We start from the raw sequence: 20,911 nt of genomic DNA on the forward strand, positions 1-20,911 counted from the left end.
CTCTCTGCTCTCATTATGCTCCTCTCAATTATTTCATGGCATGATTCGGCAACGCATACTAACTTATCCGGCCTGTTTCTGCCCTGTTGCTATTACGACGTGGCTGATTTCGCCCGGGAGAACCCCGCGAAATATCTCCACACGGCACAGGAAGATTTCGGCTCGACTCGGCACCCCGACCAACAGCAAGGAACCGAGTGGGCCCTGAGGCATTTCGGGCAGAGCGCTTAAACGCTCCTTTTCCGGTAATAATAGCCCATCTGCTTCTCAGTCATCTGGAAATCCCCAGACCAGGTACGTACCCCAGAAATTTCCCCAGGTGATCATTTTCATGGGCAAAAATGACGAGAAATATTCTGAATAGCCCCATGGAGGGTATTGATGATGATCTGTGCAGCTCACAGACGTTGCCACAGCAAAACGCGCCAGGCGCAGAGCCCGTGGAGCGGAAGAAACGTACACGAACGGGATGTCTCAACTGCAGTCGCCGGCGACGCAAATGCGACGAGGCAAAACCGACCTGTACAGGCTGCAAGCGACGGGGTGATGATTGTCAATGGCGCATGCTTGGATCTTTTCGAGAAGCCAATATCAAGGTGCTGGGATCAGACCATCCCTCTATGAGCCAGGGAGTAAACACCAATAAGAACAAGCGACCGAGCAAATTCAAAATTTTGAATGCTTTGCCAAATACGCCTCGCACGAGAGGCTCATCTAAGCGGCCATATGAGGCCACTTGTGACCGACTAGAGGTAGAGCTGCACCGCTCTTCTCCTGGCACAGCACCGACAACTGCGGCCATTGCTGAAACTCGCTTGAAAGATCCATCGCAGTCGGCAACGCAGCATTCTGGATCCTCACCGGAAGTTCATCAAGTGCCGTTTACCGCGTCTTCCAGGGACGCGCCGACTGATGTGTTGCACCACCAAAGCCCTGCATCTTGTCACCATGAGCGCAGTGAGGCGACAGCCAATAATTCCCCATCGGACGAAAGGGCTAGTCCGCACCACTCAACCCATCAATATGATATCCGACACAATTCTGCTGCGGATGATGTATCTTCGCATGTCTATGTTAACACCGGCTCGGAGTTTTTGGTTGATGATCTTGCGGCCTTGAGGGGTTTTACTCACCACACACAATTCAACGCGTCGGTAACAGACTCATATCACAACGGCCCCTCTCCCCTTTTTGACAATAGTGTCTTCTCTGATCCGGCAGACTTCACAAATGATGTCTTTTTACCTGGATCAACCTATGAAGCGTTACATACAACCTTGCGAAATCGGCAGTTATGGACAGCAAGACCTGATGGCCCAAGTCGTGCCAGCTCTCAAGGCTCACTCTCGCATGCCCGTACGCCAACAGGGTATAGTGACTCGGGCTCATTTTCTCGGACGGAAAGGGAGCCTAAGACTGGAAGGTTCTTCCAGTTATCCATTGAAAGGGAACACATTCTGTGGCAAAATTACCTAACTGAGATATGCTCATGGGTAGGTTCTCAGTGACTGCAACTGAAAAACACACTTGGCTGACCCTGACAGCTCGATATGTTTGATAACAATCATCATTTTGCTTCTACATTCCCACAGATGGCAAAAACCGCACCTCACTTACGATATTCCTGTCTGGCATTATCTGCGCGTCAACTTGAACGACAGCAAAATGCTAAATCTCAATCGGAAAGTTTATCCCTCTATCAAGAAGCGATCCACCTCTTATTGCCGGAATTGGAGAGCAAAACCACTCCAGTCATTGCTTCTTGTGTTATCCTGTGCGTCCTGGAGATGTTAAGCTGTACGAATTCTCTTTCTGTTCCCCCATAGACTCAATAATTAATGCGCAACAGGTAATCCCAAAGAGTGGCGACGACATCTGGATGGATGCGCATATCTTATACAAGCAGCTGGTATTAACGGATTCTCTGGGAAGGAAGAGCAAGCGCTATTCTGGTGTTTTGCGCGAATGGGTAGGTAATCCCATGCTTGAAGTTGCGCTCATGCTCATGAATTATAGATGTCTGCGGTGGTCTCATATCGGAAGAAGAAACTATCATCCCACTCCATAACTGGAGACCCCGAGACATGAGCGGTAACCAAGCATCACAACTCTTCCTCTCATCCTCAAGAAGCGATTTCGACGCTTACGCCAACTATACCGTGTATCTCTGCGCTCAAACTCTAGGTGTTCTCTTCGGACCTTCCTCCAACACTGCGCACCCATGTAGTCCAACCCAATCCGTCCCGGAAGAGGACGTCAATTCATATATCCATCGCTGGAGAGAGCTCTTTGGAAAGGTCGAACAGTGGTATGAGAGTCGCCCAAGTCAAATGAAGTCCATCTTCACTGTCGCCCAGCCCGGTTGCTCGGGGGTAGACCAACCATTTCCAATGGTGTTATACGGCAATGGAGCAGCCAGTACGTTTCACAAAATTTTGATTGTGATTCACCTACCCAGACTAAAACCACCAAGTCTCAGGAAATCAACTGTACCACGTTTGCGCCCTATTGTTACTTCAACGAAAGCCCAAAACACTGTCGCTTTTCAAGAAGCCGGTTAGTTTGCCTCCCCACGGGTCGAGAGTCACCACTGAAATATAGTTAGAAATCCGTCCTTTGGCATGCTCGACAAATTTGTGCTATCTCAGCCTCTAATACGCACCAGTAAGTTGTTGAAATTTATGTTTACTCTAGCGAAAAGACAGCTAAGTAATTCTTCCAGTGGTTGTTGGACAAATGCTCTCCAACCCCTATGGATTGCTGGTAAAGTCATGTCGCACTACTCTGAACACATGGCCATTGTAGAGACATTGATTAGGATCGAGCGAGAAACCGGCTGGGCTACTGCATGGCGAGTGGAAGACCTCAAAGACCTCTGGGGTGACTATGACAATGATGACGATTGTGACATGGATGGGGAGTGACATGAGGAGACTCATATGATTTAGTCCAATAAATCTGGGTGTGGAACAAGAAAAACTTCAGCTCTTGATCCAGACAGAACTCGACCTTCTGCAGGCGACCGACATATTAGGCATGTATGTACTTGAGAACCGAAATCGGCAATTGGGCATAGATTGACCCAAAATTTGTCACCGATCTCTCTGCCAAGCCTTCACGGTTGATAAGCCACCGCATGATCATCTGTGAGGCCTCTCCGTATTTTACTTTTGGATTGCATCCCAATATACCGGTCACCCCCATCTACAGTCAATGATTCTGAATAGATATCCACAACACTCACTAGATATAAGCCTTGCTATTTTTAATTCATTCAAGTTTCCAGATCTGTTCCCAGGGATATCGAGGGTCGTGGGTACACCATTACCCGAGTTCAGACACTAACGTGCAGATCACCCGACTAGTGACAGATTTATCGAGCCGCTAGACAAGCCAATCAATTTCACTGCTGTTGCAACCTCTTTGCTGTTAAATGTTCTCATTTGCCAATGATCAAGCAACCCTCCGCTATCATCGGAAGAAACATAAAGAAAGCTCTTTATGAATATTAATGTCTCAAATTATGCAACAATACATTCCCTAACATGGCTAGTGACAGTGCGTAGCCCTTACTTCCGGACGTTGAATCAACCAAGCTTAAGCCTCGTCTGCATGTTTCAGGGGGCAGATAAGGAAATCGAGTAAGGAGATAGATACGGACTGTGATGATCGAGGTAATGGACTTGGAAAATCAAGAATACATACATACGGAGTACTACCATCGCCAATGGTATGATGCAACCCCTAGAAAAGGGAGTGGCCATTCACCCCTTTTCCCGCATTTCCAGCCACAGAGAGCCATCAAACAGCAGCAATCCTAGCATTTTCGATGCGATAAGGTCTCCAAATTTTGTTTCGTCATGTGCCCTCGTAATAGTTTCAGCCTTTTGGCAGATTCGCGCCAAGCCACCCAGGCCAAGCTCTAGGTTCAATGATCGGCGCCGATCACTCTTCCCATAAATATTCCACATTCTGTCATCACGCGTCGCCCGTGTTCCAATTGAAGGGCCCCCTGGGATGAATATATGCGGGGCTTGGTCCTACGCTGCGAGTAGTCCTGTTCAGAATTTTTCTTCTTCTCATGCAGCGATGGCCACCAACTCACTCATCACCTACACTTGACACACACACACCCAGGATTCTTGACGGCCCCGAATAACAGCCATGCCTAGCCATATCCAGTTTGCAGAGCCTTGCTCAAAGAAAAAGGAAATCCGACCGTGTCGGATAGACACGAAGGATAGCTCCACGAGTACCGAAAAGGGGTCGACCCAGAGGACACTGTCTCCAGGCAGTGAAATTGTTTATCTGACAGGATGGAGGCTCATCCTCACTACCATAGGGTACCTTGTTTTTATGGCACCGAGATTTCTTGCCAAGAAGGCTGACGAGTGATTTGGAGACAGGCTTCTGATTGGCTTCTTCTTATCCAATCTGGACGTAACGATTGTGAGCTCGTCACTCACCAACATCACCGATAGTTTAGATGGGTTCGACAAGAGAAGCTGGATTATTACCGGATATCTAGCCACTTACACGGGTATGAATTTCTTATGCAACCTCAACATTGAAATTTCCTTGGCTCGTATCTCATTGATAAACACGTCACTCGATGTGTCTGCACCTTGGAATGCACCATCGCATCGACTCTTCATGCTAACCTCGCAATCACTCCAGGTTTCATGGCAATATGGACCAAAGCCAGCGACATAATTGGGCGGAAACAGACAACGATTGCTGCTCTTGTCATTCTGCTCGCATTCTCAATTGCGTGTGGTTGCGCCCAGACTGTGGATCAACTGTAAGATGCAATGGGACTACTTCCAAGCTGTTCAAAATCTCACAATGCTGGCCTAGGATTATATTCCGAGCACTTCAAGGAATCGGGGGCGCCGGCGCATATGCGCTTGCAATTCTATGCATCTACGAGATTGCTCCAAAATCGAAACTTCCAACCTACAGTGGTCTCATGTCATGTTGTCTGGCTCTTGCTTGCCTGATTGGACCGATTATCGGAGGTGCCCTTGCGGGTGACTCGGCCTGGAGATGGGTATTTCTGATCAAGTATGCCCACAATCGCGATTTCATGTCAAAGATAACGCTAACAGTGCTACAGTGCTCCACTATGTACTATCGCAATCGCCATCATTATGATTGCGATGCCCAAAAACTTCGGTCTTGATCAACATACCCCGTCATTCAGAACAAGAGCATCTTACCGTTCCTTCGCAAATCTCGACCTCGTGGGATCTGTACTCATCATCATCGGTTCTTTCCTGATCGTCACGGTGCTGAACGAAACAAATCTCGCATTTTCATGGTCCTCAGGAGGTGCGATTGCGCTTCTTGTTTTAACGGGTGTTTCCTGGATTGCTTTCTTTGCCTGGGAGTGGTACATCTCGGGCATTCCTGGAAAAGATCCGATCTTCCCTAAGCGTTGGTTCTTTGATCGTCCATGGATGGGTATTCTCATGTGAGTTGACTCGAAAGTTGCTCTTATATCATGACTCTCTAACATGTTTCTTCAGTACCTCATTCGTGACCGGCGCTCCATTCAACGTCGTCTTGGTGTATGTCCCACAGCAAGCCCAAATACTGCTCGACAAGTCGCCTCTTGACTCGGGAATTTACCTTATTGGATACACCGCTGTCGCAGCAGCAGCTGCGGCTCTTGTCAATATTGTCAGCTCCAAGGGTCGTATACCCTTTGTTTATTCTCTTCTCGTGGGCTGTGTAATTCACACTGTCGGTATTGGGCTCCTGTCCACCATTGCCACTTCCAAAGGATTCCACGCCACGGACGTTGTCTATGGAGTCATAGCTGGTATTGGGATGGGGATAATTTTGGGTGTTCTGATGCTGGCAACGCCATACATTGTCGAGGACAGAGATCTTGGTATGTGCTCCGTGTAACTCCCGTTCAAAAGGAGCCTGTTTCGTGACTGACCGGTTTGCCGCCATCTTTTACAGCAATCGCCACTGGCAGTGTAGTACAATTCCGATTTTTGGGCGGCGCTATTGGCCTCGCCATTGCCTCGAATATCCTCAACGGCCACCTGACCCATCATTTGCAGGGTGTTCTCTCATCCCACGAACTACATCTAGTCCTCGAGAACGTGAAATATATCACAAACTTTTCGCCAGAACTACAGGAAAAAGTCAAGGGATTCTTTGCCGATAGTTACAGCACGCAGTTGAGAGTCATGATTGGATTTGCGGCTGCGCAGCTTCCTGCCGTTCTCCTACTTATCAGGCGAGGCCAGCGACAACTTGCGGCCGACAGAATGGCGACATGATTATAGCGATTGTTTGGCTTTTTATTACATCCATATTCATTCAGCGAAGGAGTTCTTTTATCAATTTGAGATTTCATTGCGGGTCCTAATCTCCAAAATGTCTTATACTGCTTGACCAATCTCTGGGGCCACCATCTATTCAACAGTGCGGGGTAGTGTCCTCGCATCGAGGCACAAACGAACCGATCCACCTTTGCTTTACAACGACGATGTCAAGGGATCAGGTTCTCATGCGCTGTGTCAATACAACTCGGAAATTGTGATGATTGGCACAAATTCCCACATTTGTGCCCCGACACGCAATTTGGCATCCCCGAGACGATGACACTCTCGCCCAGACGCAACCCCGACATAATCACCCCCGCACTCATCGGGAGATACAAAAGCAGCACCTGGGTGGGATATATGACTCTTTAGAGATATAGCTGTTTTTAATTGCTTCAATCAATAATTTGCATTATGTCTGCTTCTATCCCGGCACAGTCAGCTCCTTGCGAGCCCCAAACTAAAGTTGCACTCGAGGCAAAAGTCATTGCTAGTCTGTGCACACGACTTCCGCCTTATAAAGTTCCATTAATAAAGTCTTTGCTGTTTAGTAACCGGTGCAAACCGCGGAATCGGACTGGGCATCGCCGAATGCTGTTTGATCAACGGCGCAGCCAAGATCTATTCCATCGACATAGGCGACGTCGGCGATGACTTCGAGGCCCTGTCCAAACGCTTCCCCAACCAACTTTTCGCCATCCAGGCCGATGTGACACAGGAAGACAGTATCTCGGGGGCGGTGGACAAGATTGTCGAGGAGGCTGGGGCACTGCATGGAATGGTTGTCAACGCGGGACGAACGAACCACAAAGCAGCGTTGGACTTTACGACCGAGGAAATACAGGCACTCTTTTCCGTGAACGTGGGTCATTATAGAGTTTTGACTACCCGCCTGTTCTCAACTGACAGTCAGGAATGGATCAGCTATTTGGCGCATTCTACACGGCTAGGTGCGCCGCGAGAGCATTCATCAAGCTCGGAATCAAGGGGTCGATCGTGTTTACGGCTTCAATGGCCTCCTATCGTCCAAACAAGGTCCGTTCGTGTTATTATGAGAATTAGCGATACCGAGTCATGAGTCTAATAATTCGCAGCGCGTACCATCAACCCCCTATGGAGCATCAAAGGCCGGTATCCGAAACATGACTCATACGCTGGCCATGGAGTGGGCATCCCATGGCATCCGGGTGAACAGTGTTTCCCCGGGTTTGGTCAACACAGCTATGACATATTGGGTGCCACAACAGCCCGATTGGGAGCAGCAGTTGAAGTACTATGGCGGATTCCCGCGTCTAGCTGAGGTTCAGGAACTTGGCGGCGCATATGTGTATCTGCTGAGTGATGCTGCGAGCTACACAACCTCTATTGATATACCTGTCAATGGGGTTATTGGAAGTAAGTACTTGATCAACCGCTCGATGCGAGATTTTACTAATTTGCGTAGTCTGCTGATCGTTGTATGTGATACTGCTGTGTAATTCGAAGCAGAGATGAATAGGTCTTTAAGTCGATGAGATCTTCCCCGCTTCTATGGATGATGTCCACAGTAGATAAGAGATTGGAGTAAGTGCGGGGATATCGTGTTATCTAGAGCCTTCTTGTCAGCGATTATGGTCTGGTCCGAGTGAATAGGTAAACCTTTACCGCATTAGCTATCGGTAGTTGCCCGGTGTATCTCAGGCTAGAAAGACCCCTGTTTCAACCAATTTAAGTTAGAGAAAAGCGACTACGAATCTTTTTGCGTATGAGTTCACCAGAGATACTGGGGATTGAGAAGATAATTGCATTATTGTCTCTGACATCCGGGATTGTTATCGGCGGGCTTCTGCGGGGTAGGTTTTGGGGCGTCGAGATATATATTTCGGAGCCAAGTACTCCGTACCTGGGACTCTAGATGACCCCACCACACTACGCTAAATTTCATCTGGGCCAGTGGAATACATTTGAAAGTTAAAAATCATCAGTAGCCATTACCATTGATACAACGTTAAGTTGATAAGGTCATTTTAGGCGACTGATTGCTGGTTTAAGGATTATGGATAGACTCCCGCGGTGGGCCCGAGGATCCCAACGTGCGAGTGCTAGCAGCATGTGGTAGTCGTTGCTAATTCACAGAAACAAAAACGAATGAAATATTGGACTTGAAAAAGAGACTACTTGTTCAATTAATTGAATTTATCTGGCTATGAAATGTGCGTAGCGGAGTAAATCTAATCATGTCCACCTCGGGCGCTGCCTTACTGTCCATATTGCTTTTTCCTCAACACGCGCTAGCCAATTACGGGTTAAGTTTCCAGGGTTGTGGATCGACCTGTTTGTGTTTGAAAAGAGCGGATAGATCATACCCTTGACCGGACTGTGGGTGACACTGCGTATGTACTCTCTACATACGATTGTAATGCACAACAGGATTCAAAGGTCGCGATGGCTCTTTTGTTTGATCGTGCCAATTCATGTCTCAGGCGCATGATAGTCTGTTAAACTAACAAACCAATAGTGAAGTGGAAGTGGGACTGAAACTGGGGCTTTGACCCACAACTTAATTCATAGCCTTACCTTGGTTGAGAGAAGGTTTAGACTAGCCGAGCTAACTGTCGTGCCTGGGAAAGGGAAAAGGGGGGGGGGAAACCATCTGGCCACGAATGCAGCCGTGTAAAAAAGTGGGCGACCGAATTGATCCTCTGGAATGCGCCCGAGGCTTCAAGCTGCCAATTATGTATCTTTCTTTTTTTCCATGACAGACAATCCTTTCCTCTCTATTGAGATATTGGAATGTTATTCGAAGGTGGCTCCGGATACTCAAATCTAGGGATGAAAACAACGGCAGACAGTACCTTGCATATCAGAGAAGAGAGCGTGTTGTAGGGACACCCTGTCAGTCCATAGGGCATTGTAACTCTTTTAATTTGAATTTTCCCCTCAGCCAAGCCGTAAGTTAAGGAGATGATTGCCGAGGAGGAGAAAATGGCGTTCGAGTTTTACAAATGGCAAGCGTGACTGGCGTGCCTTCTTTACCTCAAACAATAAGTTTGGATCGGTTTAATATGCAGAACTAGCGCTCGAGCTAGTTTGCCACTCCTCCCCTTTCCCCCCGACCGTTTTCGTCATTAAGCGATGAAACAGTCTCGGGTCTCCTGCTCCTGGACGTGCAACGCATTCCAGGTGGACTCAACCTTGTTTATGTACGGGGGTGTCCCAACCGTAGTCATTCCCATCAAGGAAATCACCCAGCATCCACCACAGACCACCAAATCGACCGCCAAAACCTACAGTCACAGCCAAGCGCCCGAGTTTGAAGCGATCCCTGCCCTCTAGCAAAGAATTCCGACAGTCTCTCTCTCTCTCAGATCTTCTGATATCCCCTTCCCCGGATCCTCTACTCAAACCACCCCCCCCCCTCTCTCTCTTTCTACCTTGCAAGCCGCACGATGAGCTTGCACGGACTCGGGGTGATTGGGGCGCAAGTCGCCGTGTCAATCAAGAGCAACGATGAGAAACACACCTCGACACCGATGATCCAGTCCCCCTCAGCCTCCGTGCAGTCAACGCCGTCCATCCACGAGCGCCGCAATCCGGACTTTGACCCGCACGTTGGCGCAAAGCCTTACTCTCCTTTCTACCGTCATGGATCACCGACCATCTCCTCCTATGAGCAACTCACCTTGGAGACCAAGACGGCCAGTCGTGAGCGCAGTGGATTGAGGGATATTGAGAGTGCGGAATCGTACTTGGTGACGCGAAATGACAGTCAGCGACGGTCGAAGCTGTGGGAGGGCGAGAAGCAGCCCCGGTCATGTATGCAATCGTTGACTTCACGGCAACGTATGGCGTTGAAGGCGGTTGTGGCGGTGGTCACGGTGGGCACAATGATTGCCATCGCCTTGGGGATTACGGCGGCGGTGGGTGGAGCAAGTTGGAAATCCAGTGCGAAGCAGACGGCCATGGGCGGATGATTAGGTGAGCCCCTGAAAGTCGACTGAAAGTCATGATGGCAATGGCAGTTGCTGATTATCCGTGCCAGAAGTCTGTCGAGTTCCCTGTACTTGCTCATGTCTTTCCCCTGGCTCTCGTCGCGATTATTCTTCCTTTTTTTGATCTCATTTGGTTCTCTTGGTTCTATTGGCAGAAGCCAAGATTGCATGGCGTTTAGGCGAAAGGTTCTTTTCTGGCCGGACGCGAGTTTATCCCGTTCGTTCCTTGTCTCATTGGGAGATAGAAAGCCGCTGCATTGTATATTCCCTGCGCTGGCTTGAGTTTATTCTTATGTGGTGTTTTACAAAGGCGAAGACAGAAATGCCAAACCACTATTTTTACTCCGTCGCGTGTCCCTGGTCTATCGAGTGTTGTTCTTCGTAAAAGTAACTGGAACCTCGTCGCTAAACCAAGTTTGTTGAGAAACTAAAAAAGAGAGACTCCACTATGGGAACAATAACGGCCCGACCACGTGACCCCACCCGCACCTACAAAAACGACGAGAAAATTCTCAGCCTTCTTCTTTTCTTTCCTCATCAAAAAAGCATCAGAGCCTGCCACGACCCTCGCTCTGTCTTCGTGACACTTTTCACGGCGATGGGTTGCCTTCGGCCCTACGGGGCTGATCGGCTCTGTAGAGTAACTTCCCCGATAGGAAGTTCGCCTCCCGTTGGGTCTTCTTCAGTGAGGGCGATGGGAGGGGAATGTCGAAGACGGGATACATCTCTTAATCCACAAGATGATTTAATTAGAGTCTCGGTAGAAGCCCTGCTGCAGACTAGATCATTTATCGTAGAACTCGAGTAGCAATTGGGACTGTGGTGAGCCTCAGCGCCATTAAAATCAGGTCGGATATCGCCCACTTGTGTGTGCGACTGGACGTGGTTCGAGATGGCGTTCCGTTAAGGGCCCTGGGAGCCGCCGGAGGTCAGACTTTATTTCTTTCCATCCATCTCCAACCATACCAGCATGCTGTGTATGCAACCACAAATGGCATCAATGCATAGCCAATGCTTCTTGATTGACATCACCTGGAATTCTAGATGGACCATCGTGGTCATCGCATTGGATGATGTTTCATTGTAAAATCTCATCACCCTGTGGCAGCTACGGATCGTGGGTCAACCCTTGGCTCGCGGCTTAACTCGAATCGAAGGGCTACCCCGTCATACAAGGCCCTGCCTAGCAATCACGGCGTGGTTCAAGGACGATCAGATCAATCTTGATCAAGGAATAAGCCCCTTCCCTGGCAGGCTAGTCTCTCGCCCTCGTGAATACCAACAATCACCTGGTGACCCAACCCTCTCCACGCGCTGGGGAATGTAGCAACAACACCTACGCAGGAAATGATCCGGCATTTTGTTCATGGCTCTAGGGGGCTTGCACGTCGATGGGGATGTTGTTTCCCATTCCCAGTGGCATTCTCATGGGATTTACTTGCCTTGGCCAGGTCTTGACATCCCCTCTCTTGCCGGAGACTCACATTCCATCTTCCGAGATCTCCGGTGATCATGAATGCTAACCAAGTACTAAAGCACTAATGAGCTCCCGCAGGTATGGAATTTGGTTGTTGCGACGTGATTGGGAGTCTTTTTGGACCTAACTCTGCCATTCTTTTTACGTGCTCCCGCAGCATTTACTTACAGTCATTCCTTTTAACGACAGACAGCTCTCCCGGTTTCTTCAGTAAATCCCAATCTTATACTACATCCATCATCATGAAGGGCTTTGTTGGTGGAATTCCTATTGCCCTGCTGGCCGCGGCCGCGCAGGCCATGGAGCATGGCACTGTAAGTTCAAATCGAATGAGTTGCCGAAGAGAGAAGACGCCAGCTAGAGACTGACAGCTGTAATAGCAAAATACCCAGGGCATGCAGACTCACAGCCACTACCCACATGTCGGCGGCACTGCCATGGGCGGGCCATCCGGCAATGATGCCGATGGTGGCTTCACTGGTTTCAGCACCAATGTGAACACCAAGACCGATGTGGATGAGTACAGCAAGGACGACCACTCGGTGAAGATCAAGGACACCGATGTTTACCCACCCCTTCGCCCTGTCTTTGGACCTGGCGAGGGTCCCTTCCCCAAGCGCAGCCTGTACCCTCACTATGGAGGCACCGGTATTGGTGGACCGTCCGGCAACGATGAGGGCCAGACCTTCGATATGCCAATTACCGCCAATGTCCAGACCACCGTGGACGAGTACGCCAAGGACGATCACTCCGTCAAGGTCAAGGACACCGACGTTCACCGACCTCCCGTCTTCGTTCCCACGGGTCCTCCTCACTCGGCTCATGGCTTCAGCGGCTCTCCTGCAGGGTTTGGAGGCCCCGCTCCTGGTTTCCGTCAGACTGCCAACCCTACCGGTGACCACTACCATGTCCCGGCTGCCGCGTTCGAGAAGCGCTGGGGCCCCGAGGAGCACGGTGGCACTGCCATGGGTGGTCCCAGCGGCGGCGACGGCGACGACAACGACGACGCTCCTCGTGGATTCGACGGTCCCTTCGTTTCTGGAGGTACTGCCATGGGTGGTCCTTCCGGCGATGACGATGGTATCAGCTTCAGCAACCCGACCTTTGTTGATGTTCACAACAACGTGAACGAGTACAGCAAGGATGATCACTCCGTTGACATCAAGAACAAGGACATTTACCCACATCCCTTCGTTCCCTTCGGTGGTCACCACAAGCGTGGCTGGGAGCCCGAACTGGGTGGTACTGCCATGGGCGGTCCCTCTGGCGATGACGGTGGTCAAACTTTCTCCGCTCCTATCACCGTTGATGTCACGACCGGTGTTCACGAGCATTACGAGGATGATCACTCCATTGATCTCCAGCACGAGGACGTCTACTCTCCTCCTTCCTTCGCCATTGCTGGCGGTCCCGGTCCCGTCATTCCTCACGGCGGTGCTCCTTTCCGCCGTGCCTACCGCTCTCCTGACCGTGTTGCCGACGGTGGCACTGCCATGGGTGGTCCCAGCGGCGGCGACGGCGACGACAACGACGACGCTCCCCATGGATTAGACGGTCCTTTCGTTTCTGGGGGTACTGCCATGGGTGGTCCTTCCGGCGAGGACGGTGGCGTCAGCTTCAGTAATCCTACCTCCGTTGGTGTGGACAGCAACGTGAATGAGCACTCTGAGGACGACCACTCCATCAAGGTGGATACTACCCACGTCCACCCTCCCGCTGCGGCCGTCCCTCACATGCCCTGGATGCCTTACCAGGAGGCCACCGTTGAGCACCCTGGCCCCGTTGCTGTCCCTGAGGCTGAGACTATCGAGGCGACTCCCGCTCCTCCAGCTACCCCTTCAGCCCCCATCTCCGAGGTTCACGAGGAGCAGGCTGCATCTCCCTCCACTCCTCGCGAGGACCAAGACAACCAAGAGCAGGTCCCCCAGTGCGCTGCCCAGACCCACGAGGTTGTTCGTACCGTGACCAAGACCCAGTATAAAGAGGTCCACCCCACTCTGACCGTCTACGCGACCCCCGTCGTGTCTCATGCTGTCCTCCAGACCACCGCCGCCGTGCACATGTCTGCTACCCCCGAGGAGACGTACGTTGACCCCAAGGTCGTCTACTCCGCGCCCGTTGCACCTTCCTCCTCCATCCCCTATCACATCTACAACTCCCAGAGCCCCATGAGCTCCAGCGTTGCCTACTCCATGATCCCCGTGCATGTCCCTGTGGCCACTCCCTCGTCTAGCAACGTGATGCTGTCCGTGGCTACCCCCTCCAGCAGCCACGGCCTGCCTATCGGTGCCGATGCCCTGCAGCGTCCTTCCACCTCTGCCAAGCCGTCTGCCGTCATGTTCCAAGGCAGCGCCGCTCGTGTCTCTGGCGGAATTGCCTCGGTTGCTGCTGCTGTCGTCGGTGTTCTTGCCTTCGTGCTGTAATAATATCTCCGATTACGGGACTGCTTGTCAGAGTGATGGGGAAGTATTTGTATCCTTTCTTCTTTTTCTTTTCTCTTTCTCTCTCATGTGTATTTTCGTATAGCCTTGTGGACTTCTGCGCTGATTGTGCCGTTTAATGTTGAATGCCTGTCTCGAATGAGGTGTCACGAGTATTTACTTGAAATATGAACTTGCTTTTCCCTCCCACGCAATCACTTCAATTCATATTATGCACTATAGCTTCTAGACCGATGAAATAATATGTGTCTAGGCCAAAGGTCGGCATCATTGTCTCTAGTCGCTTTCCACGGCGGATAGCGGTCTTACCAGTCCGATTAGGGCTCGGCATTGACAACCTCGTCTCATTGCCCATCAACTGCCCCAGATTTACCAACTTTCAGTAACCACACCCTGTAAGATGTCTGATCTGGTAGATTTCATATCAAAGCATTGCCCTCTCTCATTCATGGAAACTCGTATCCAGTCATGGCAAGTCCTCGTGTGATATCATCTCTCCATCATCCCGACGATCCTGCAGCGCAGTGACATCAACCAGTCAAAATCATAGAATCGCATTAACTAAGATTGACTTTGGGCATATAAGTAGTTCTATCAAAGCCGAAGCTGGCAACGACCACCTACCCACCTACTATCAGCCTGGGGGCAATTTGCAGTGAATTATACCGCGAACGCCATCCTCGTTACCCATCTACCCAAACACAACCTCCCCATTTCCCATTCCTATAAATTTATCAAACCAATCCCATCCAAAATGGTCCGCCAAACCCAAGACCCCCACCAAGGAGGCACCCTCTCCGACTTCGCCCAAAACGGCACCTCAATCCCCAACGACGCCGGCAAAATGAACACCATCCGCTCGGTCCCACGCCCAGACCAACGCGCCGAAAACCTAGCCTACGAGAACTCCGGCCTCGCCCAGCCCTCAACTGCCTTCGCAGCGGACAACGCCACCGACTTGCCCCGGTCGACGCGGGATGTCGGACAGACGGGGGAAGTGCTTAGTGGGACTGGTGATAGTATGCCGGCGAGTATTGAGTCGAAGCGTACGTTTATGGGGACGAATATCCCGGGCGGGAGTGGGGAGCCCAGGGGGGGTGAAGCATCATAAACATAATCGGAGTCGGTTTGATCGGTATGTTAAGGAGGTTGAGGATGCTGGGGGGAATATTGGGGAGCATAGCTTGCGGAATGAGTGATGGTGGTTTGGTTTGGGGTGCATCTAGAATGTTGAATTGTTTGAAATTGATGCTTGATATTTCGTGACCTAAGTAAGTAATTGTGATATTTGTAGATCAAGTATGGAGTCCAGCGTCGGGTCCGACGAAGCCCTTGTATAGCTCGTCTAGTACCTCTCGCTTCCTCTTGCGGTCGGCTATCTCTGCCTCCTCTTTCTCGTCGGGTTCGCCATCAGGCTCTCGGGAAACCCAAGTGCGGATGGTTCCATCGCCATGAGCAGAGAACAGTTCAAGACCTTCTCCGGACGCACCGTTTCCACGCCAGATCAAATCATTGATGCGTGCAGCACTGAGGGCACTCGCCCGGCCACGCGCCACCTGTGATCCACCCATAAGCCCTGGAACCCGAAGACGCTTGATAAACGTCCCCTCACGAAGCTCAAACATGAAGATTTCACCCCGGTCATCTTGCTCGTTGAAATTAGGCCACAGAAGTGTCTCCTGCCCGGGGCCCGTGAAGCCCTTGGGTATCAGAAGCGGAGCACGCTCTGCCAAGTGGGAGGTTGAGCTATTTCGAACCCTCGGGCCGAAATGGACCAATGTGTTTGCACCAGTTCCTGAATCCCACACCCGGATACGTGAGTCTTGCCCCGTCGTCACTATATGGCTGCCATTCGAAGTCCAGCGCACGCCAGTGACAGGGCCGTTATGAGCACGTGCATGGCGGGAGAATGCTGGCCGGCTCTCGAAAGATGCCGGTACTGGCCCTGACCCTGGAAGTACCAGGCCTACCGGATCGTCCATGTCCAAGGTTGCGATTGCAGAGTTGTGGCCGCCACGGCGGACATCGAAGATTATGACTCGATTGTCGACGGAGCCTGACGCTAGCAAGTGCGGCCGATGGGGAGCCCACGAAACTGATAATACGGCGCCATTGTGGCCTGGCAGGCCATGAGTTGCTAACCCCGATCGAAGGTCGACTAGTCGAACTGATTGTTCAGATGTAGCGACCGCGACAAGTAGGGTAGACCCTGGTTGAGAGGAGAAAGAGTGGGAATATGGTGTACAATCGAGATTGAATGTATGTACCGGAGTGATTTCGGGCGACTGCAGCGCAGAGAGCTTCAATGTGCCATCATGGGATGTCGAGAAGATGGTGGACGGGACTGGGTCGAACGGGTAGATGGAGAGGGAGGTAATGGCGTGGGTATGCGCGTCTTTATGTGATGATTTCCTGACAGTCGCACGGGCGCGATGGATATGATCAAGCCCCGATCCTCGACTCTCAAGGTCCCACAGGTGAATAGATGGATCTGCGCCGCCGGATATCATGCTATACTAGTTAGAAACACGTTCGTGGAGAACAATAGCTGTTATTGCACGTACTATCGGCCATCAAATTGATCAATCGCCAGGCAATTCACACCTGATTTATGGGCGACCACATCCTCCGTTATCGTAGGATCCTCTTGATCCAAAGGTGTCGTCGCGTCACCTCGACTCTGGTCCTCGGATGCGGCTCTGCGGCTGGAGAATCGAATCCCCAACGCAGGCTCCAGGTTGTGCACTAGCCTTGTGGTTTGTGCGACATGGAAGACATTTGGAGAGAGAGACCCAAGGGCTCTGTTAAGAAGATAGGAATTCATTCATACATCAGCGCTGCTGGAAAGGTAGTTCTGAGATACGAAGACACGAGAGACACTTCAACGGGGTAGCTGCGGGTGGGTGACCTCATCGGATTAAGGTTGTGCCGGCGCAATTAATTTTGGACAAGTCGAGTCTTCGAGTCACGTTTACATTTTCGAGGATTCGCCGAGGCCTCACTACATGCTGCTGGCAGCAAGGGAGGATGTCCTATGGCAAATCGCTCAATTTGAGCCAAAATACATTTCCAGCGCCTCCTGAACCCGAGGTTGACGCCCCGGAAAGCGAGTATTCTTACCGTCAGACCAGGCGCACCACTAATGTTTACGATGCCGTTGCTGGTAAGTGTTGGGAGACGAGGCACCTCACTGTTGAAGGATCTGTCTGACAAGTTCCAGGTCGAGTCAACCGCAAAGGGCACCACCCATCCGAGGCTTTCGCCTCTCGCTACCGCGACACTGCCTCGTCCGGGGCCCGCACGCTCCGACCAGAGGAGGTTCTATTCCGGACACAAAACACCGTGACAGACCCCTTGGAAGAGGAAAATTATTTCGCAAATGAGAATATACGACCTGACAATGCGCTGCCAAGCTCCGAGATACTCGAGGCTATCCACGCCTACGCCGCTGATTTTTACGAGTTCGCAACGGAGGATCACGGACTTCACGACCACCACAGCATGGACGAGACGGCCCTCATTGCAATGGGAATCCTAGTGGAGGAGATGGCCAGAGAGGCCCTAGGGGAGACGGGAGACCTAGTGCTCGTGGAAGGCGAAGAGCTACCCAACGGTGCCGACGAGACGGGTGCAGAAACCGACACCACCAACGCTTCTCAGTCCAGAGACCGTGCTCGGAGGAGGAAGAGAGCGCACACCGGCGGTAGTAGCATGGTTAGCTCGCAAGACAATCTCAAGGGCGTGCGGCAAAAATTCAAGCGCCGAAAATTGAAGCGCGGGGCTTCCACTACGGACGCGGATACGGAACTTGATGAACGATGATTTACTGAGGCTGGTGCTTAGTGCGTTGGCGCCTGCCATTGCACATCGATCATCAAATTATACGTGCGCTAATAGATGGTTCGTCAAGTGCCATTGCAAATGCGACCGGGTGATCTGGCCTACGCATAAACGCTGTGCTGTTCCCACACAGCCACCTTCAACTTGCAGCAATGGCGCCATCAAAATCCCATGCCCATCACACTACCCGCGCAAGATATCCCGGGGTAAAGGCGCATCATTTGACCCTGTTGGGCGGTATGAGGCGAGATCACTCAGTGTCTCACGTCAGCGGAAAGAAGCTTGTCCGACCGACGGGCTCTGAGACGCTAGGATCCGAACGGTGCCCTACTCATTTGCAATGTTGATGACTCGACTGCGGCAATCAATGCAGCGTGTTCGCCCTGTCGATTCGTTGGCGCCCTGCGAGTTGATGTGGCGTCGATAGTTTCAACCTTCACGCGCCTTCACCGGCGACATCGGGGGTACGCTGCTTCAACCTGCAGGCAAAGGAGTGTCCCGAGGGTTGTAGCTACTGGATTTTCTTCTAAGATGAAGATCTTTCGACGAGAAACTTCTTATGATAGCCTTATATTCTCAAGTGTCTATTATTATGCCCCGGCTTATCACCAAGGGATTCGAATGTACGCGTTGATACCAGTCCAACCATTGGTACACTTTCTAGACCAAATTGGTCCAGCAGGCAGATGCATAACTGTGATTTTAAAAATTTCCAAATGTAGTAATTTTTATGGCGGAGCAGAGCCTAGCCCACTTCTGTAATCAACACAAAGCCGGGGGTGTCAACTAAAGTGGTCAAGTCGTGAGTCGTGACTGAACGGCAGGTGATGAGGTTCGACGCCGTCCAACTTGGCTTTCCTCCAAGCCTCCACTGTCGAATGCTTGGCCTTCTCAGATCTACCTCATCGGGAAAAGTCCGCGGTTGATTAAGCTTCAGTGACTTTGAACCACGGAAAGGCTGATCTCGTTAAGAAGCCTTGTGGACCACGAGTCCCCAGCGGGACGACATCATGGTACGTAACCCCCCACTACGAGGTCTCTTGCCTGGGATGCTTGATGAGTGATTGGGGGGAAGTTCTTGGGGACTAAAGACACCCACTACACCAACTCCAAGACTACTGACGCGTCCTTGGCCCAATCCAGCCGCCCAAGCTTTCCAAAAGTGACAAGCAGGATCTGATTCTGACTCACCTACGCGCTACTGGCACCTGTCATACGCTGAAAGATCTGGAAAAAGTGCTTCCCAGTGTGGCCTCGATCAACAGCATCCAAGTCAAAGAATACATCCAGGCACTCACCGATGAAAACAAACTACGAGTCGAAAAGATCGGCAGCGGGAATTGGTACTGGAGCTTCGGAAGTGATGAAAAGCACGACCGCGAGCGCCAGTTGGCCCGGGTAAAGACGGATGTGGAGAAAGCCCGGAAATCCTGCACCGATACTGAGGCGGGCCTGGCCGCTGAAATGATGCAGCGTCAACGGGAAGTCGACGATACCAGCTGCGATGCAGAGCGAGAGACCCTGCAAGGCAAGAAAGCCGACCTTGAAGACGAAATTCGCCGACTCCGGGCTGCAGAGACCTCTGCGACTGACTCGGTGAACAACAAGGGCGTGCAGCAGCTGCAGACGGAGCTAGCGGGGTTCCGGCAGGAGGCGCTTCAGTGGACCGATAATATTTACGTGCTGGAGGAGTATCTGCGCAGATTGGCCGGTGGAGACCGGGAAGTTGTTGAATCGATTCTGCGCGAATGTTACGGAGTCGAATACGTGGACGGCGAGGGCCTACAAGAGTTGTGAGGCTGAACGAACGTGTGTGTGTGTAATAATGGACAAGCCACCCGGCTGCCAGCGAGTAGTAATTGGCTTTGGGAAGAAGAAACGAGGAGCGAGTACGAGAGAGAGGCTCTCTTCATGATAGCCGGTTCCTCCGGGTCCCTCGGGTATGAGCGAAAAGCTTAGCATGGATAGTGTTCCAGGATGAAACCCAGAAATTGAGCCTTGTCCAAGTCCACGGGATATAATCGGGTACCGAAAGCGTAGAATCAGGGTTGATAATCAGGGTGATTACCCATGATAATCATGATAATCCCTCCGAATTGCCCGGAAAGGGAACTAGTCTGACTCCTGAGCCACCAAGAGAAGCTTGACCGTGCGACACGCGAATGGAAGCCCATCCGGCCCAGTCTCCGTTCTCCGCCCGGGGGGAAGACGCTGGCTTATCTTCAAACTCTCCCTCTCATTCTCCCTTAAGTCCTGGACTACGCTAGTAGTTCACTCACTAGTCGGAACTTGTGACTCCTACCATTATTCTTCCTACTCTGGGCCTCGACCGACCTTCTCTGCCTAATCTTGCTCCGTTATTCACTCTTCCCTCTCTCTCCTCTCCCATCCCTTCGTGATCATTCTCCCCTCTCCTCCTGCCTTCTTACTACCACCATCCAATACACCCTATTACTCCCCCCACCCACCACTGCCACGCTCACCACCTCTCGTTCCTCCTCTCCTCTCAACCCGGGACCTTGCGCCACACTCCCAAGACCCACATTCCATCTCCTGTCGCGCCTCGACCTCGACCTACCCTCGTGAGATACTCGACCGTCTCGCCCTTCACGCCACGACTCGCATTCTAGCTCTCCCTCCCCGCTCTTCCCCCCAAAACACGATCTCGGTGATTTCGGTCCTCAATCGACTCCGCGACCTTTGCCCTCTATAGAACCTCCCACGCGCGCGTGCCTAGTGGGGGTGGACTCTCGATCCCCGGCTCTGCGCTTCGTCGCCGCGAAACAATGTGGCCCGCGGGCTCTTGGTCATAATTCCCATTCCGTTCTTTGGATTCGGGGA

At 51.5% G+C, this 20,911-nt stretch overlaps 9 protein-coding genes across 9 annotated transcripts; 8 read left to right on the plus strand and 1 right to left on the minus strand.

Annotated features, from left to right (window-relative positions):
* Positions 1-341: 341 nt before the first annotated feature.
* On the plus strand, positions 342-2,924 carry N7496_000812 (Zn(II)2Cys6 transcription factor; the record flags this gene model as incomplete). Its single annotated transcript, XM_056693743.1, has 7 exons — positions 342-1,493; positions 1,545-1,797; positions 1,850-1,969; positions 2,017-2,418; positions 2,474-2,556; positions 2,606-2,664; positions 2,723-2,924. The coding sequence occupies 7 exons, from the start codon at positions 342-344 to the stop codon at positions 2,922-2,924; spliced, it is 2,271 nt and encodes a 756-aa protein (XP_056560472.1).
* A 1,240-nt stretch (positions 2,925-4,164) lies between these two features.
* N7496_000813 (uncharacterized protein) lies at positions 4,165-6,296 on the plus strand (the record flags this gene model as incomplete). Its single annotated transcript, XM_056693744.1, has 7 exons — positions 4,165-4,343; positions 4,407-4,540; positions 4,678-4,801; positions 4,858-5,064; positions 5,117-5,473; positions 5,529-5,896; positions 5,971-6,296. 7 exons carry the CDS (start codon positions 4,165-4,167, stop codon positions 6,294-6,296), a joined length of 1,695 nt encoding a protein of 564 aa, XP_056560473.1.
* Positions 6,297-6,755: 459 nt separating this feature from the next.
* Positions 6,756-7,793, plus strand: N7496_000814 (uncharacterized protein; the record flags this gene model as incomplete). Its single annotated transcript, XM_056693745.1, has 5 exons — positions 6,756-6,834; positions 6,893-7,203; positions 7,251-7,376; positions 7,436-7,736; positions 7,786-7,793. The coding sequence occupies 5 exons, from the start codon at positions 6,756-6,758 to the stop codon at positions 7,791-7,793; spliced, it is 825 nt and encodes a 274-aa protein (XP_056560474.1).
* Positions 7,794-9,769: 1,976 nt separating this feature from the next.
* Positions 9,770-10,294, plus strand: N7496_000815 (uncharacterized protein; the record flags this gene model as incomplete). Its single annotated transcript, XM_056693746.1, has 1 exon — positions 9,770-10,294. One exon carries the CDS (start codon positions 9,770-9,772, stop codon positions 10,292-10,294), a length of 525 nt encoding a protein of 174 aa, XP_056560475.1.
* A 1,737-nt stretch (positions 10,295-12,031) lies between these two features.
* CweA (uncharacterized protein) lies at positions 12,032-14,212 on the plus strand (the record flags this gene model as incomplete). The annotated part of the gene is made up of 2 exons (XM_056693747.1): positions 12,032-12,103; positions 12,170-14,212. 2 exons carry the CDS (start codon positions 12,032-12,034, stop codon positions 14,210-14,212), a joined length of 2,115 nt encoding a protein of 704 aa, XP_056560476.1.
* A 772-nt stretch (positions 14,213-14,984) lies between these two features.
* Positions 14,985-15,341, plus strand: N7496_000817 (uncharacterized protein; the record flags this gene model as incomplete). Its single annotated transcript, XM_056693748.1, has 1 exon — positions 14,985-15,341. The coding sequence occupies one exon, from the start codon at positions 14,985-14,987 to the stop codon at positions 15,339-15,341; it is 357 nt and encodes a 118-aa protein (XP_056560477.1).
* Positions 15,342-15,525: 184 nt separating this feature from the next.
* On the minus strand, positions 15,526-17,054 carry N7496_000818 (WD repeat protein; the record flags this gene model as incomplete). Its single annotated transcript, XM_056693749.1, has 2 exons — positions 15,526-16,741; positions 16,795-17,054. The coding sequence occupies 2 exons, from the start codon at positions 17,052-17,054 to the stop codon at positions 15,526-15,528; spliced, it is 1,476 nt and encodes a 491-aa protein (XP_056560478.1).
* Positions 17,055-17,257: 203 nt separating this feature from the next.
* Positions 17,258-18,052, plus strand: N7496_000819 (uncharacterized protein; the record flags this gene model as incomplete). The annotated part of the gene is made up of 2 exons (XM_056693750.1): positions 17,258-17,393; positions 17,451-18,052. 2 exons carry the CDS (start codon positions 17,258-17,260, stop codon positions 18,050-18,052), a joined length of 738 nt encoding a protein of 245 aa, XP_056560479.1.
* Positions 18,053-19,080: 1,028 nt separating this feature from the next.
* On the plus strand, positions 19,081-19,867 carry N7496_000820 (putative GAJ protein; the record flags this gene model as incomplete). Its single annotated transcript, XM_056693751.1, has 2 exons — positions 19,081-19,083; positions 19,214-19,867. The coding sequence occupies 2 exons, from the start codon at positions 19,081-19,083 to the stop codon at positions 19,865-19,867; spliced, it is 657 nt and encodes a 218-aa protein (XP_056560480.1).
* Between the last annotated feature and the right edge of the window lie 1,044 nt (positions 19,868-20,911).

Source organism: Penicillium cataractarum (assembly GCF_028827025.1).
Source record: "Penicillium cataractarum strain IBT 29864 chromosome Unknown utg000001l, whole genome shotgun sequence".
Taxonomy (NCBI): Eukaryota; Fungi; Ascomycota; class Eurotiomycetes; order Eurotiales; family Aspergillaceae; genus Penicillium; species Penicillium cataractarum.